The sequence below is a fragment of the Adiantum capillus-veneris genome, chromosome 15 (assembly GCF_014529385.1).
Source record: "Adiantum capillus-veneris isolate H3 chromosome 15, ASM1452938v2, whole genome shotgun sequence".
NCBI classification, from domain to species: Eukaryota; Viridiplantae; Streptophyta; class Polypodiopsida; order Polypodiales; family Pteridaceae; genus Adiantum; species Adiantum capillus-veneris.
The window spans coordinates 37,220,159-37,238,833 of NC_140945.1; the positions used below are offsets into that span (position 1 = coordinate 37,220,159).

General features: G+C 43.0%; 1 protein-coding gene across 1 annotated transcript; it reads right to left on the minus strand.

Annotated features, from left to right (window-relative positions):
- Positions 1 to 13,015: 13,015 nt before the first annotated feature.
- On the minus strand, positions 13,016 to 14,968 carry LOC147440529 (pentatricopeptide repeat-containing protein CRR2, chloroplastic-like). The gene is made up of 5 exons (XM_086483309.1): positions 14,859 to 14,968; positions 14,764 to 14,816; positions 13,823 to 13,981; positions 13,432 to 13,696; positions 13,016 to 13,331 (listed from the first exon to the last, which is right to left on the minus strand). Exons 1-5 carry the CDS (start codon positions 14,966 to 14,968, stop codon positions 13,016 to 13,018), a joined length of 903 nt encoding a protein of 300 aa, XP_086339435.1.
- Positions 14,969 to 18,675: the final 3,707 nt, after the last annotated feature.

The following is an 18,675-nucleotide window of genomic DNA, read 5'->3' on the forward strand; positions in this document are numbered from 1 at the left end:
AAATTAAATTTTTTCAAAAAATTAAATTTTTTCAAAAAATTTCAAAACATCATTTTCCACCCTCCAAAGTCTTTCCAAACCTATTCCATAGCTAAAAGTGATTTTCTCTCTCTACAAACCCTTTTCCAAGCTCTCCATGGCTGCAACAACCACATGCACCCCCTATAGTCCAACATTATCTCTCTACTAGCTTTCTCCCATCTCCATTGTAGCACCAAGCAAGCTTCTTCCCCATCTCTTCCCCTTGCCCACCACATAGTTCCACACCAAGCTAGCTCCTCTCCCTTCTCTCACCTCCATTACAGCATGAAACAAGATTCTCCTCCTTCTACTTTCATTCACTTGCACTACATGGAAACCTCTACTCCCGAAGGTGGAAAAAACATCAACTCACATGACTTGCATACCACAAGAACAAGAGGTGTGAATAGTGCATGGGCATTGCAAGGATTCATCTCCAACATAAAGATAGAATGGTGAGAAAACTACCCTTGTAGCTTACATTCAAAGCTTAAGATCATCTCCATCTTTAAGTTTATCATGCTGGAGGGAATTAACCTCTTTATGGCTTTCAATGTTTAGGCTTCACACCTCATAACATTGGGTGGTGCTATTTTGTTGATGGCTTTGGTGCGCCATCTATAGTTTTGTAGCATGTGATTGAGTCTCACAACGTAAGTAAGTTGTGTTATCTATGGAGAGTCATCAAAGATTTTTCTTATAACTTATTCTTTTTATAGTTGTCATTAGATTATTAGAATGATATCATTTTGTACTTTATAACTTTGTGCTCACATAATCTGTTGTTTACTTACAGAGTCAACTTGTTTTGAGAGGACATGAGCAAGCAACCATGTGCAGAGATGGAAATCACCCTATTTTTGTTCCGTGAGGAACCTTTCACTACCGTGTTAAAAGATTTTGATAAGAATAGTAGGATTTTTGTAGAATCTTGAACCAATAGGTACTCTCTAGGAGCTCTTAGAAAAGCCATCCCTATAGTACTACTATCTTCCCTAGTGTCATAGACACACAAATACTCGTGTATATGAATCTCTAGATGAGAAAGACAAATACTCGTAAGAGAAGCCTAACAACAACAACATTGTCTCCATTTGTAATTATTTTTATGAGGCTGGATTCCTCTATAAATGCAATATAAATATTTCTTTTTGTTAAATGGTGTCGCACTGAGTGAGAGTATTTTATTTAGATTACTGGAGTTTCATACAGATTTGAGAAATATTGTTGATTTTTTTGGATATTCTGATTTGTCTGTAAGATGTTTGAAGTTTCAAGTTTTAATCATTCCACCATGAAGAAATTTATGCAATATTTTGATTTCAGTTTAATCACTAATGGTTATTCTTATAAAGTGGATCATAACCTTTGTCAAGATGTCCTCATTTGGGGATGTTGAATATATATCAATAGCAACATTTCAAAAGTTGAGAAAGCTAAATTCTTGCTTTCCAAAATGTTATTGTTTCCATACTATTCCTATGCCAAGCTTGACTTAGAGAAATGACAACTTGAGATGGAGGTGTAGATATATAGGGGTGAATTATTATTGATTCTTGTTTCATCATATATATTATAAAGCCTTTGAGTTTCCACCTTTTTGAGTAGTGTTGACAAGTTTTTGGTATCAAACCTTCTTAAATATCCCTATTCATTCGCTATTGGTAGCTATTTATTTGGTATTGTTAAAGATCATACCAATAGCTATCACCTTGTGAACTTAATTGTTGAATTGCGGATTTGATTTTTACTATGTAGCTCATTTGGATAGAGAAAGTGTAAACATAAATTATAGATACATGCATTGTTAACATAGAAGATATGTATCACTCGAACCTATATAACTGCTAATCAAGAAACCTTTGGTCGGATACTATAACAATAGGGTCACATGTGGTTTTAAATACCAAAGAAATGGCTTAACCAAAACATTTCCAAGAACACAAGGTGAACACAAGGAAGTAAAAATTGGCTCCTTGTTTGGTTGATTTCTAGTGCTAAATGTTCTGAGTGCACAAAATTTGTGAGGCCTTTGACCTTGCGAGTTCACTAAAGTATATGTAACATAGCACATGTGTTCAACAGAAGGGAATTTATATTCTTGTAAAGTTACAGAAATTGTTGGAATTAGGGTTGCAGAGAAACACACACAGCTTGGAGAAGACGAAGGAAGCTCAAGGCACACAATAGAGAGTGTGTTACTTAGTGTGCAATGGAAAGATAGATAGCCCTAGAGTGATGGGCGTATATACAATGCACGGGGGAAAAAACCTCCTAAAGAGGGAAAAAATGCCCCGGCGGTCCTAGTGTGTTCACACACATCACTACCACATGTATATGGTAACAAATCCCCCCTGGAGTGATGCGGTGAACGAGAGCTGGCACATGAGTAAAGGGAAGTGCCATGCCCTGAGGACAGGATCAGTCCACAAAGGGGAGTAAGCCCAAAGCTTTGCGGAAAGCTTCAAGCTTCTCACGAGACAATGCCTTTGTGAAAAGATCTGCAAGGTTGTCCTGTGTTGGCACATAAGCCAAGCTGATCTCTCCTGCTGAGAGCCTCTCCCTGACATAGTGGTAATGCACCTCAATGTGCTTTGTGCGAGCATGAAAAACTGGGTTCCTCGCAACTGCCAATGCGCTCTGACTGTCAGTGTAGATAGTGTTGGCAGTGTCCTGTCCAACACCCAAGTCAGCCATAAGGCGTCTGAGCCATACACACTCAACCGTAGCTGTGAAGACTGCCCTGTACTCAGCCTCACAACTCGAAGTGGCCACAGTAGGTTGCTTCTTGCTCAACCATGATATACATGAACTGCCAAGCATGAAACAAAAACCACTTGTGGACACTCGCGTGTCAAAACAACCAGCCCAATCTGAGTCCGAAAAAGCATGTAAGTCTGGCGGCAATGATCCCCCCTTGGGATAAAACAAGCCAAGATGTAAAGTGCCACTAAGGTAGCGGAAAATCCTCTTGACAGCCTGCCAATGCTTAGACCCTGGGCTATGCATAAATCTGCTGACCTGCGAGACTGCAAACTGAATATCTGGCCTCGTGTTGCATACATAAATGAGGCAGCCAATAGCAGTTTGGTAAAGAGTGACATCAGCAGGATCTCCAGCATCATGTAGACTCAACTTCAAACCTGTTTCCATGGGAGTGGCAATAGGTTTGCAATCCTCAAGTCCAAACTTACATAGCAATGTCTCTATGTAACTTTTCTGACACAAGGCAATACCACCATCACACTGCTTAAACTGTATACCCAAGTAATGATGCAACAGCCCCAAATCTTTCATCTTGAAAGTAGCATTCAAATCAGCCTTAAATTCAGCAATATGTCTCTCATTTGGTCCAGTGATCAGCAAATCATCAACATAAAGAACCACAATGAGAAATACATCATCCTCACGCTTTACATACAATGTGCTTTCTGTTGGACTGTTACGAAAGCCTCGTTTAACCAAATGAGTGTCAGCTTTCTCATACCAAGCACGAGGAGATTGCTTCAACCCATACAAAGCCTTCTTACATTTGCACACTTTGTCCTCTTGTCCTTTTATGACAAAACCGCGAGGCTGCGTTACATAAACTTCCTCAAATATGTCACCATTTAAGAAAGCAGTAACAATGTCTGATTGATGTACATCCCAACCAAAATGAGCTGCCAATGCACATAGAAAACGCACAGTAGTCATACGACAAGTGGGAGCAAAAGTCTCTTCATAATCTATGCCTTTTTGTTGTGCATAACCCTTTGCAACAAGTCGAGCCTTATGGCGATCGATCTCACCATCCGGCTTGCGTTTCAACTTGTAAACCCACTTCGTACCAATGGCCTTTTTGCCAGGAGGCAAATCACATAAAGTCCATGTGTCATTCTCTATAAGTGCATCATATTCTGATTTCATGGCAGCAATCCAATTTTCTGAATTCTGTGCTTCATCAAAAGACAGAGGCTCCTCAACATCATGTAAACTAGACACAGCCAAAGCATAACAATCTGATGCATAAGATGCATGGCGAGAGCCTGAACGAGTACGACTAGATAAAGGTGCATCCAATTTACTGTCACGCAAAGTGTGCACCAGCCATTTTGGCATACCTCTAGCCTGCTCATTTTCAGCCCTTTCCTCATCAAGTACATCATGTACATCTGCATCAGTAATAGGCTGTTCTAAAACATTTTCAGAAACCCCCATAGGCTGTACATTTGCCTCATTGGAACTTACATTCGTATTTCCACCACTGAAAAGAGGCAACAAAGTGTCATAAATGTCGTGTGAGCTTACATTACTGTCTCTAGTACATGACAGCAAGGGTTGAACAGAATCTTCCACAAACACTACATCCCGTGAAACCAAAATACGTTTTGTTTGCGGATGATACAACCTGTAACCTTTGCTTTCAGCACTATAACCAACAAAAATACATTTGACAGCCTTATCATCCAATTTTCTGCGCTGCACTTGTGGCACCAAAGCATATGCCAAACAGCCAAAAACACGCATGTGCTCAATAGAAGGTTTTCTATCATGCCATGCTTCATATGGAGTAATAGACTGCAAAGCTTTCGTAGGACACCTGTTAAGTACATAAGTGGCACACATGATGGCCTCAAGCCAAAAAGAATGCGGCAAAGCTTGACTTTTGACCATACATCGTGCCATTTCCGTTAGTGACCTGTTTTTCCTCTCAGCAACACCATTTTGCTGAGGTGTATAAGGCACTGTACATTGGTGTTTTATCCCACGACTAGCCAGAAATGCATTAAATTCATGAGACATATACTCCCCCCCTCGATCGGAACGGAGGGTGCCCATAGTACATTTTGAGACATTTTCAGCCATAGCCAAAAATTGTTTGAAGCACATAAAAACTTCGGACTTTGCTTTAAGCAGAAATACCCATGCATGCCTGGAGTAATCATCAATGAAAGTCACGAAGTACAGGTAATTGCCCAAGGACGGAGTTTGCATGGGCCCACAAACATCACTATGCACAAGCTGCAACCTGCATGTGGCCCTAACTGAACCATCCTTTGGAAACTTAGAACGCTGCATTTTACCCAGAATACAGCCTTCACAAACATGTTTGATAGGTGCTTCAAGAGGCGGCAAAGAAGCAACCATATCAGATTTCTGCAAACGCAGCAAACTGGCAAAATTCAGATGACCAAAACGTGCATGCCAAAGTTTTGCATCTGAAATAGCCCTTGAATCTGCAACAGCATTTGCAAAATTTTGTCCACACTTGTCATACAAAGTGAGCTTATACAGTCCACAGCACAAAAGCCCAGATGCAACAATTTCATCACCAAAACTGAGATCATGAACTGTACATCTATCATCCACAAATTTGACTACAAGTCCAAGTCTAGCAAGTGCGGATACAGACAAGAGATTCTTCTTGATCCCAGGTACATAAAGTGCATCAACAAGTGTGAAGGAACTGCCATTAGCAGCAGTGAGCACAATCTTTCCAACTCCCTGAACTGGATAAGAGGCGTTGTTGGCACAAGTGACTGAATTCCCATGAGGGACAGACTCGAGAGAGGTAAACAATTCACGATGTGAGGTAATGTGCTTTGTAGCACCACTGTCGAAATACCACACATGTGAATCTGCAGCAACTGACAAGCATGCATCATGGACAGCAGGATTGTAAGTGCACTCTGCGCTAAAAGCCCATTCTGCATCAACATCAGCATCACAATCTCCTTTCACAGAAGACTCAACAATGGCTGCATTTGTAGTGGAATCAGCATTTGCAGTGGAACCACCCTCTTTCTTCTTAGCCTCTTTGGCCTTCAACTTAGGACACGACTTGATCAAGTGATCATTGGCTTTACAATAATGGCAACGCATCTTCTTTTTGCCCTTATCACCAGAATTGCCAGACGAAGTGCTGCCAGCAGAAGCATTAGGAACAGAATTTTTGCCACTCGCAGCAGAACCATAAGAAGTGGCTGCATTACTGTTACCACCCTTTCTTTGAGAAGCAATAAAAGCCTGCTCAACTGCACGCTGCCTAGTCCTGTTTTTTCTAGAAAGTGACTCTTGCAACAGCAATGTGCATAATGCATCAAACTTGACAACTTCAGGATTTCCTTGGGTCATCAGTCTCCAAGTACTAGCAAAAGTCTGGTAGGAATCTGGTAAGGCATCAAGAACAGTCTGCACAAGGGAACTGTCAGAAATGACTTCACCTGCAGAAATGAGTTGCTCATTGATATCCTTGACACTAGCAAGGAAAGTGTCCATATCATCTTCCTCATGCATAATCTTCAACTCTAGCTCTTTACGCAGCAAAGCAATTTTAGCCTCATTGCGGCTTGCATAAAGACCTGCTAGAATATCCCAAGCCTGTTTTGCAGATTTTGTTGAACTGATGTGAGGAATAATGGTGCGCTTCACATACAACGCAATCAATGCATGAGCCTGCGCATCCTTAACATCCCAACGAGCTTGTTCTGCTGTAGGCAAAACAACTCTAACAGCTGCAATCCTTGCAGCAAGACCTGCAACATCCTCAATATCACCTACATCTTCAGAACCAGGACGTACATCAATGCCCTGCACAATGTTCCAGACACCTTTTGACACAAGAACGTGTTGCATCATATAAGCCCACATAGGGTAGTTGTCCCCATCCAACCTGTCCTCAGCAGCAAACATCTTGAACACATCTGTGTTGTTGTTGTCAGCCATGGTAAATGCTGCACCTGATGTGAAAACTGCCCGAAAATAGGAGAAATGGAGCGGGAACAACTTGTGCTATATAGCACAAACCGTAGAAGACTATAAGGCACTTGTTATGCAGAAAACGGCACTGACAGAAAATCTGCACAAAATGACGAAATAACCTATGCAGTACTGCCCGTAGTGGAAACGGAGGCCGAAATGAGCCCAAATCAAAATTCTGAGCAGACCTGGCTCTTCGAGTTCGCCCAAAATATTTGTCGACCTGCGAACGCTTGCCAAAGCTCACTGAAATCGGAGAAAGTGAGCAGGCGTGTGCTGGAGCAGCTGGCGACTAAGCCCGGGAGGACGTGACCTGCTCTGATACCAATTGTTGGAATTAGGGTTGCAGAGAAACACACACAGCTTGGAGAAGACGAAGGAAGCTCAAGGCACACAATAGAGAGTGTGTTACTTAGTGTGCAATGGAAAGATAGATAGCCCTAGAGTGATGGGCGTATATACAATGCACGGGGGAAAAAACCTCCTAAAGAGGGAAAAAATGCCCCGGCGGTCCTAGTGTGTTCACACACATCACTACCACATGTATATGGTAACAGAAACATGTGTAGGTAAGGCCTATAAGGGCTACTTTCAATCCATTATGGTGAACGGACATGATATAGGAAAATTTGACATAGTGAATACTCCGGACATCAAACACTACAACTCTATCTCATGGCCATACATTAAAACAAAGCCCCTATTTGTCATTTTGAAGCCCCAGAGACCCTCAACAAGAGGAACCACAACGGCGCGTAGAATGCCCATCCAGGCACAAATAGGGACCAAGATATTTCCAAGAACAGGGGATGGACACAAGGAAGTAAAAAATAGTTGATAAGCATGATACAAGGTTTAGGTATCTGCCATTTGGGGGGCGGAGGGGTTGCTATGAACACATTAAACTGCCCAGTTCTATCTCATCGCCATGCATTAAAAAAGCTTGTACTTGTCATTTTAGGGGCCCAGGGACCCTCAACAAGAGGGGCCACAAGGGCGCGCAAACTGGCCATCCAAAAATTTTGGATGGCCAGTTTGCGCGCCCTTGTGGCCCCTCTTGTTGAGGGTCCCTGGGCCCCTAAAATGACAAGTACAAACATTTTGGATGGCCAGTTTGCGCGCCCTTGTGGCCCCTCTTGTTGAGGGTCCCTGGGCCCCTAAAATGACAAGTACAAGCTTTTTTTAATGCATGGCATGATACAATGTTTAGCTATTTGCCATTGTGGGGGGGGGGGGGGGGGAGTTTGCTATGAATACATCAATTTTCCCAACTCTATCTCATGGCTATGCATCAAAATTTTTGGATGGCTGATTTGCGCGCCCTTGTGGCAAAATTTTGGATGGCTGATTTGTGCGCCCTTGTGGCCCCTCATGTTGAGGGTCCCTGGGGCCCTAAAATGACAAGTACAAGATTTATTTTTATGCATGGCATGATACAATGTTTAGCTATTTGCCATTGTGGGGGGGGGGGAGGGAGTTTGCTATGAATTCATCAATTTGCCCAATTCTATCTCATGGCTATGCATCAAAAAAACCCTGTACTTGTCATTTTAGGGCCCCAGGGACCCTCATGTCTTCGCCCCTTCCTCAAGGAATTATGAAAAGGTTGGAAGATCTGGCCAAAGAAGGTGATAGCCCCGTAAATCTTTCCTAACAAGTTTGATTCCTATTGCAAAACGCGAATACCGTGTTTGAATAATGATCGCTTTGTAGTGACTAAGGGGGACCACCCTCGCGGCCTAAGTATTCCTCAATGACCAATAGCGTACCACAAGTACCGTGAGGGAAAGGTGAAAAGACCCCGCCGTATGCCGGGAGTGCAATAGAAAACCTGAAATCCGATGCAAACTATCAGTCGGAAGAGCAAAGCGTTGAAAACAAAAGCAAAGCCACTATTTTGTATTCATAACTTTTCCGAAAGCCAAAGCGTAGCAATCTGCCAAAGTGGGAGGGTCCCTTCCCAGTCAGGCACTGAATCACTTGAACCTGAGCTACTGCCCGGAGCAGGTTCTTGTGGAACTCCCTTCGAATTGTTAGTAAAGACTAGGGAATTAGAGGACTCTGCCTGTGGCCTTTCCGTAGGCATCGGCGGAGTTTTTGAGCAGAACTTGTAGTAGGGGGAAGGCGAAGACACCCGGTGTCTTCGCCCCTTCCTCAAGGAATTATGAAAAGGTTGGAAGATCTGGCCAAGGTTTCGTTGCGGGGCTTTCCGTAAGCGGAAGCTGTTTTTTTGTTTCTTTTGTGCGGGGCATGCTTTTGGAATTGGAGAGGCTCTGAAACCTTGCGGATTTGTATCGAGCACAGTTCAACTTTCTTTATTCACAAAACCAAGTAGGATAAAATCTCTTACTAAGACTGCGGAGAGCAGCTATGGCGTTAATTCAGTCTTCTTCTTTGGCTAACGAGCCTTAAAAAGGTTTTGCGCGTTGTATCGAATTAAACCACATGCTCCACCGCTTGTGCAAGCCCCCGTCAATTCCTTTGAGTTTCAGTCTTGCGACCGTACTCCCCAGGCGGAGTGTTTAATGCGTTAGCTTAAAGGCCACGCTACCTAAAAAGAAGGAAAAAAACAACCAAACTACAAAGGCAAGAGTGCGTAATAGCTCACTGATCTGATCAAGCGCGGGGGCCACAAGGGCGCGCAAATCAGCCATACAAAAATTTTGGATGGCTGATTTGCGCGCCCTTGTGGCCCCTCATGTTGAGGGTCCCTGGGGCCCTAAAATGACAAGTACAGGATTTATTTTTATGCATGGACTTTTAGGCTGTTTTCAAGAGCTTCTAGTGTTCAATTGGCTCTGAATCTGTCTGGGCTTGTCTCACATAAATTTGTTCATCTCGTCGCGCTCTTCGACTATTGTGTGATGCAAAAAAATCATATCCTACTCGGATTTTCCAAAAATCAACGTGCAAGTTGGCAATTTCTTAAAAAATGATGTAAAACAGACATTTCTTACTTTTTCCTTAATCTACGGGCTCGAACGGGCATTAAAACCATGGAATTTGAAAATACTCAGAGAACCAATGTTTTTTATTATGTTAAGGACTGCATTTCCTACATACAAAACTTTCTCAAAATCTCACCCTAACACCTTCAAAAGTGGCTTCCAAGGAGTGTCCTCGATCAAAAATTGAAACTGAAGGAAAACAATCAGAATGAACTCCTAGACTGTGTACAAACTTTAAAATAACCAAAATTTCTTTTAAAAAAAAGTTATTGCTAAAAATTTGAAAATAGACCACCCTTAGACTTCCCACAATGATAGAAATCAAAAGGTTCAAGGAGAGGTCTGGTGTCACAAGTGCATGGTAGGAATCTAATCGAGGCTTATTCCGTCAAGATCTCTTATACTTTATTATGTCTGCTCATGTACAATCTTACCAAACAAAAACAAACTTACACTTTAAATGACTACAAATTTTATTTAACTTATCAAACAATCTAAAATACGGTAGACCTAAAGTGCTCTTACACATCAACAAACAAAAAAGTCCAAATTTCTTCTCATTAACTTTGATAAACATACATCTGTGAACACTTTACAAGGAGTAGTGTGGTCATAGTTCTTACATCCATTCCATGACATGGTATGCTCCTGGGGTGACCTATCACATAAAAATATCTTTGGTAGGAGTGCCCTCATGTTAGGAAAGAGTGTGTTGCTGCTGATGAAAAGTTTTTGCATTGTCCTACTAGGGATCTCTTCATGTCAGCATAATGATTTTTGGTGTAGTGGGAGCCACATTGCCGCTGAGGAGAGCTTTGTGCCACCGTAAAAGCTTCATGTTATGCCAGTTCCTTGAGCCATTCTTGCAAACAACGCCACTCAACTAGCATAACAAGAGGTCAGCTTGTAACAAAAACATGTATGAATTCAACATTTGCAAGCTATATAATGAAGACACTTGTTAAGTATATGTTGTACAAATTTGCAAGTATTTCTATCTAGCTGGGAATAAACAATATAAAAATATACATTAGGATGAGACTACCACCCCTAATAAGCCTGGATTTGAAGCACCTACCTGCAAGATGTAACAAAGAAGACTGTTTTAGAGAAAAAGTGGTGACACTTGGCCTTTCTAACCTGCATCCTTTCACTATTTGTGCATAAAAGCAACCTTTGTGCCAAGCACTACAAAACAAGTAGAGGCAACACCTTAGACTTCAAAGTTTATGATAAGAAGAACACAATCAAAAGTAAGAAGTATATTGTTACCTTGCATAAAGGGGTGTTTTATTCAAATATGTGATGGTATTGGCAAGATATTGAAGAATCGTCAACATTCATCTCACCGATGCTACGACGTTCCTGGGATGACCTCTGCTCACCCTCACGTGCGGCCTTCGATGCAAACGTTGCGAACAAGCAAATATGTATGCATACGATTTGTGATGTCCTTGAGCACCATGGTAATTGTTGCATGAGGAAGCAAAGGATGAAAAGAGAGAGGGGGGAGGGAGAGAGAGGAACATGGGAGAAGACAAGGGGGTAGTGGGGAGAGAGACAGAGAGTGGAGAAGGAGGAGAGAAGGGGGCAGGGAGGGAGAGGGAGGAACATGGGAGGAGAGAAGGGGACAGTGGGAGAGAGGGAGAGAGGGGAGGAGGAGGAGAGAAGGGGCAGGGAGGGAGAGGAGAGGGAGAAAGGAGGGAGGAGGAAGAGAGAAGAAAGGTTTTTTTTTTGGGGGGGATTTTTTTTTTAAAAAATTGGACTTTTAGTGCTTGTAAGTTTAAAAAAATGTCAAAAAATACTTTTTTGATATGGATATATGTTGGGGGGAGTTTTAAGTCAAAAATAAGTAAAAATAACTTTTTTTTAAAAGTCAAATTTTGGCTCTTAGTGATCCACGTTTTTGATGATGTGGCCACACCTCTTTACTCCCTTCACTTTCAAAAAGCTAGAGAGAGAAGGTGACCTCTTAGGTCCACATCCTACATGTGTCTAAAAAAAAGGCTAGAAAAGCCTACTCAAAACTAGCTTCCTGAATGCCCTTGTCCCCTTAACCCTACACACCATTAGCCTTAATCCCTAAAAATTAGGATTCCTTACAAGGCCCATGCAAGGTTCATATTTCTCATAATGAACTGGTGTAAAGAGTTCAAACCAGATTATTTCTGCCATCTGTACTATATGTACTCTTGTTCTGATTAGTTCCAAACTCAAGTTTGGAAAGTTCACAACACCATAGAACAAATCAATCTTGTCCTTCATGTGCATAAGATGCTAACACCATAGTCCATGTTGTCAAGTAGTGTTTTGGACTCATCAAGCTTGCCACTTTGCCAAGAAAAAAATGTTTCTGTAACAACCCAACAATAGCCCCTATTTGCATAAGTGATTGCATTTGGAGAGGTTCCCTCACTTTGCATCTGTTGGAAACAGCCAAGGGCTCCATGGCATTCCGGATAGAAATCTCCTCAAGCACTCTTTGGTGCTTTCCCAAGAACAATAGATTTCACATACATGATCATTGCTCCTACGTAGTGCCACATGCTTTCAAGATGCAAGCATATGTGATTACATCAGAAGAAATGTCCTCGCTTTGCATCTTGAAAATAGGCAGCCAGCCAGAGCTCCCTGGTCATGTGATCTCCCTGGTCACTGTTGGGCAATGAGATGCACTTGAAGACATGACATTCCGGACATCAAGGCAGTGTTACATGCCTTCAAGACAAAAGTGTAGGTGATTGCATTTGGAGAGGTGACCTCACTTTGCATTTGTTGGAAACAGCCCAGGGCTCCATGCATCCCACGGATCGAGAAAGACCTCGAGATAAGTGTTCAGAGTGGCGTCAGGTGTGGGTGTTGGAGTGTGCATCTGGCCACCCTTCTCCCCATCAATGCGAATGTTCTTTGTGACACATACGCTTTTCCTTTTGGACTAATTGATGTCTGCTCAAGTTCTAGCCAACTTCTCACTATGCTGACAATGCAAAACCTTTTTGGAATCAGCTGACAAATTTTGTGGAACCAATGCGCGTGAGGGGAATATAATTTCAAGATCTTGTTCGTTACGTAAAGGGCCACTGTGCGTAGGCTAGAATGGCCAAACCCCATCTCACTAACCTTAACTTAATATTCATTTTATCTATATACACACAATCAAAGAATAAGGGTATGTTGTGTTGCTGCACAGCTCCATCCACTACTGTGTACTCTCCTCTCTCACTCCTCTCCGTGACGTGCAAGCATTCCATTATCGTCACTTGATTTGTATGCTTTGTGGATGATTGGTATCCCCAACAACAAATTTATTGAGCATTTCCACTTGCATTAACCCAGCATCCAAATCCTGCCTTATTCCAAGCCACATTTTTTATTCTCATGCATTCAATATGTTCTACCTCCTGTTGCATCCTAGCAGCAGCTGCATAAATATTAAACATTAAGACAAATGCTGCCTCATAATGTCGGTCTAGTTGGACTACACGCTCAAAAGAAAACTTTCCGAGCTTGACATTTCCCCATTGTCGGCCAACACTTGGACGGGAGACCCAAACTGGACGATGATCAGATGACGGCATCATCGTAATTACTCTCATTGCTTTGTCAAAGAGCCTTGTACGTCTAAAAAGATCAACCATGCAAGTATAGTGTTCTTTGTTTGGTGTAATGTCATGTTTTCCCCTCATGTTATCAAAATGCATCTGACCCTCATCGACTAAACCTGACTGCTACATGCATAGAGCACATTGAAATAAGTGTTGCATTGGGGGAAATGCCATCTTGTTGCATGCATTCAGAACAGTCCAGAGCTCCGTTGGCCCGCCCTTGCTGGGAATATCCTCCTATGAGTGCAGTCCAAGAAACTACATTTGGGGAGAAACACTCCCTCCGCATTCGCTGAAAACACCCCTTAGCTTCTTGGCCCTGCCCCTGTCGGGCATTTCCTATAATTAGTGCATTCCAAGAGACTTCATTCCGGACAGAAACTGGTCAAGAACTTGTTGTGCTTTCAAAAGTACACCACTTGGCATACATGTCAACCAAAGCATTGGCAAGCACGACATCTTTTTGTAACATCCCCTGCCTAACAATCTCATCATGACTCTACTTGCCCATGATAGCGTTTTTCATAATGCCACATGCCTTCAAAACACAAGCATAGGTGACCACATACTGAGAGAAGCCCTCACTTTGCATTCGACGAAAACAGCCAAGCACTTCCTGGCCCTGATCTTGTTGAGCATATCCTGCAATCAATGCATTCCAAGAGACTGCATCCCGGAAATAAAGCTCGTCAAGAACTTGTTGTGCTTTGGAAATTACACTACACTTGGCATACATGTCAACCAAAGCATTACCAAACACGACAGTTTAGTGCAACAACCTCCGACTAACAAGCTCATCATGAATTTGTTTTCTTGTGTCGACGTCTTTCAAAGTGCCACATACCTTAAAAATGCAAGCATAGGTGACTGCATCTGGAGAGAAGCCCTCGCTTCGCATCCACTGGAAAAATCCCAATGCTTCTTGGCCCTGCCCCTGTTGGGCATAACCTGCAATCAATGCATCCAAGAGACCGCATCTTGATCAGGAAGTTCGTCAAGAACTTGTTGAACTTTCAAAAGTACACCACACTTGGCATACATGTCAACCAAAGCATTGCCAAGCATGAGAGTTCTTTTCAATAGCCCCTGATTGACAATCTCATCGTGAATTTGTTTGACCATATCAATGTCTTGCATAATGCCACATGCCTTCAAAATGCAAGCATATTTGGCTGCATCTGGAGAGAAACCCTCACTTTGCATACAATGGAAACAATTCAAAGCTTCCTGGCCCTGGCCTTGTTGGGCATATCCTGCAATTAATGCAGTCCAAGAGATGACATCTCGGTTGGGAAGCTCGTCCAAAACTTGTTGTGCTTTCCAAAGTACACCACAATTAGCATACATGTATACCGACGCATTTCCAAGCATGACATTCTTCTCCAACAACCTCTAACTAACAATCTCATCATGACTTTGTTTTCCCAGATCAACGTCTTGAATAATACCGCATGCCTTCAAGGTACAAGCATAGGTGACCGCATCCGGAGAGAGGCCCTCGCTTCGCAAGCGATGAAAACAGCCCAGAGCTTCGTGACCCTACCCATGTCGGGCATATCCTGCAATAAGTGCAGTCCAACCGACGACATCCCAGACTGGAAGCTCATCAACAACTTGTTGTGCCCTGACAAGTGCACCGTACTTAACATACATACTGACCAACAAGCTTTGTAAGCATGTGTCCTTCTCAAGTAACCCACTAGCAAAAATCTTCGCATGTACCTTATTGCCTTGGCACAAATCCTTCTTCTTAGCACAAGCTTTTAATGAGCTCATCCAAGGTAGTCTCATTATTTTCGAGTGTGTCTCATTCTCTTCCTCTCAATATTTCACTTATGTGATTTTGTGAGGGGATTGAGAGATTCTCAGTGAACGCGAAATGAGTGTGACTATGGGAACCTCCAAACTAAGATCAAATTGCTGTTGAGAGTTGGCAATTGGTAGCTTTTGACAGCGTAGTGTCTTTTAGAGGTTTTCACCGTTGGGGTATTTTTTATAAAAAGAGGAGCTACGTGGGCTAAGGACAGGCCAAGGATTTGGAATTCCCCACTACGCTAACGAAGTAACGAGTGAAAATGGACACCTAAAAAGTAAGCAGTTAACCTTCGAGGTTATTCGCCGACGCTTGTAGGGTGCCAAAGGAACATGCATCTGCGCTCTGGTCGTGTGCTAGAGACAGAGCAACTAGAGAGAATTTTGACTTATGCAAGTTCTCATTATCCACCTACCTTAGGTTCCGGGCCCTCGGCGGGGACCCAAGGTAGTACAAACCAAGACCTGAACATAGCGGCTAGTGACTCTTCCTCTGACTACGATGTCAGGGAGGGTTTCCCAATGCCTAATCCTGATAGCTCAAGCCAAGACATGCATGCCATGCGTCCACGGTCTGGACCGAGCGTGTTTAGCCGCTTGAAAGAAACCTTTAGTAGAGCCACTCGCTCCAAACATGGAGTTAATGATGTAAATGAGGGGAGTGGGGAAGCAAATTCTCCATTCATGACCAACTTAGACCCTATGCCCTTAGAGAATGTGCACATGAACACTTCATTCATTGCACTTCTTGATTCTTTAGAGCTATTCCCCTCCGAGGTCATATTACCCGATGGTAGAAGCCTTGCCGAAGTGCAAGAGGTTGAGTGATATATCATTGCGGCTAGGGAAAAGGAAGTCGAGAGCTTATGCAAGGTGGATCAACAAAGAGATTTAAAAGCGAAAGCCCGTATGTCAATATCCTTGCTAGTAGAGCAATCGAGTGCTCCTAATTTAACAACCGCTAAGGGCCAACCCCTAGAAAGCAACATTGCATCTAGCTCAAAGGAAACCCCTAGCACCTCAAGTTTACATGGAGCGTTCCTAAATGATAACTAGGAGTACGAACTAAAATCGGAAACTCTAACCAACCTATACACAGGTCACACCTGTCACGTGGGTTGGTTAGATGTCCTACAATCCACAATGGGTGCTACTAGTGTCAAGGATCAACAACAAAGAGTTTGTGAGGTCATCCATAGGGTCATTGAGTTAGAGAGACAAAACAAGGGGATCAACATGCCTTCAACAGGTCTCATGAGATTCTTGGATACAGGAAAGGCTAAACAACCGACCTTATCGCAAATGGATACTCCCTTGGTAAGTCCAATGGATCCCCCATATGTTGTTTTGCCAGGGGTCTCAGTGCAATCTGAGCCCGCAAGTGATAGCTTTACCTTTCCAAGTCTAGCTCGTCTTTCCCTTGATGACACCATGGCTACTATGCCTACCCCAATGATGGGCATGCCGAGAAACACGCCATGAACCTCATTTGTTAGTAAAGCACCACTACATGGTATCTCAATGCCTACAACAGTACGTACAAGTGTGTACCAATCGTATGCACCTATGGGTCATCACACTCATGTAGTCCCTACCCTTCCCATTGTTTCAACAACCTATGCTCCACAACCACAACACCCAAGTTCTTATTTCCATGGGACCATACCGGCTAGCATTAGCATGTCACATCCGACGTTTGCTATGCCTAGGGCCACACATATGAACTTTGGGCCGCCACATGGCACAACACCGTACCAAACATGGAACCCAAGGGCTTCCTACGGGCCAAGCCGAATGCCAATACCTACTCCACATGTAGTCTCTAGAGCGCCTTCACCCATGGTGCCCGCTCGCTTAGGTGACTTGGCAACATTTGCTCAAGCTATTGGTCGATCTATTGCTGAGAATATGCGTAACATGCCTGAAAGAGAGCCTAGAAGTAAGGCAGTACAAATAGCCAAGCTCACACAAAAATTTAGTGGAGATGGGGATGTGAAAAAGCATATCGAAGTGTTTGAACAAATATGCGATTCTCTATGAGAACAGAATGACCTGCATAAGAGTAATGCTTTAAGCCTAACCTTAAGTGGGAAGGCAGGGGATTGGTATAGAACCCTAAGGGTGGAAGAAAAAAAAATCTACCCTACTCTTAGGAGACTGTTCTTGAAAGAATACATACGAGAGGGAGTGCTTTGGGGTGTGGCCTCTCAGGTCCAAAAAGCCCAACAAGAGGAAGGAGAGTCGGTGAGAGACTTTATTAGTCGCTTGAAGCATTTGAAATCTCATTGTAATCCAAATGAGCGCTTCAATAATAATCAGTTGCTTGATAGATTCATTAGGGGATTACGACATGAGGATATTTACAATGGCCCAATCATTGGAGGTATCACCACTTGAATGTAGTCACCACCAATGCGATCCAATTGGAGGATAATTTAATGATTCAAGGAGAAAGAGTGTCTGTTCAGCCTAAATCTATTAGCTCACAAGCATCAGGGCATCAGCAAATGACCTTAAATCCTATTGCTAAGGAGTCAAAGATATCTGAAATGACTTTAGCAAATCTCACCAAGGCTATTCAAGAGAGTCTTAGAGACAATCGTGCTCCGCAAAATAATCATATGTATCCAAGAAGGGAGCAACAATGGCGCTCAGTATGATATGGACCGCATAGTACCAGTGAATGCCCTACTTTTAGAGTAAAATTCAATGGGAACTGCAATGCATGTCGGAGGTAGGGTCATCAAGCTAAGGATTGCATAGTATTTAAGCGTGCGATGGCCAATAGACCAACCTAAGCATGGACAGGCACACCTCCAGTGCCTGCATTGATGCCGGCCCCACCTCTTGAACAAACAACACAACACATGGTCCCTAGGGTCCAAAATGTTGTTCAAACATCACCCTTACTGTAAGGTCTTTGACCCCGATCAAAAAGAGCACCATTGTACCATGAAACGAACATAATGAAAAAAGTTACTTTTTTTTGCAGTTTTCCAAATTCTGTCAGTGCCATGATGTTTAGAATGTTTTAAAGCTCCGAAATGTGAATTAAAATAATTTTTGTAAAAAAAAATTCCAAAAATAATAAGTTTTTGGTCACTCGACCCGTCCAGTTTTGATCGTCTCGAAAAACTGCACCCGTACCCCGAATTTCAAAAAAAAGCATTTTCGGACCCCGGGGGGCTGCTAAATATGGCAGGTACTCGCGCCAGTACGCCTTAGTTAGAGCTTTCTATAGCAATTTTCGGCATCAAAATCCGACTCGTATGACCCGTTTTAGCCTAGAACCAAATTTCCTAAAAATTGTCCCGGGAGGCACCCGGGGCCCGGGACTGTGTGGGAACAGGTTCCAGCCCACTCCAAATCAGCTTTAGCAGCTAGGGGGCGCCCTCTTGCTTTGTGGGAGTCCTGGGAGAGTTTCCAAGCTAGTAACTAAGTCTCAGAGTCAGTTAACCAAGCCAACCTGACACTTGGTGGGTAGGGGAACTGAACTTGCCAATGCAGAGACTGAGTGCTCACTCAGATGCTTATAGCAGCACAAATCG

What these genes read in the sequence shown, in the direction of transcription:
- LOC147440529 (XM_086483309.1), bottom strand. Translation starts at nt 14,968, where the DNA reads ATGTATGTTAAGTACGGTGCACTTGTCAGGGCACAACAAGTTGTTGAT. An exon ending in GCAGGATATGCCCGACATGG is followed by an intron (nt 14,817 to 14,858) that starts GTAGGGTCACGA and finishes TCGCTTGCGAAG; the next exon opens with CGAGGGCCTCTCTCCGGATG. An exon ending in TTGTACCTTGAAGGCATGCG is followed by an intron (nt 13,982 to 14,763) that starts GTATTATTCAAG and finishes TCCGGGATGCAG; the next exon opens with TCTCTTGGAATGCATTGATT.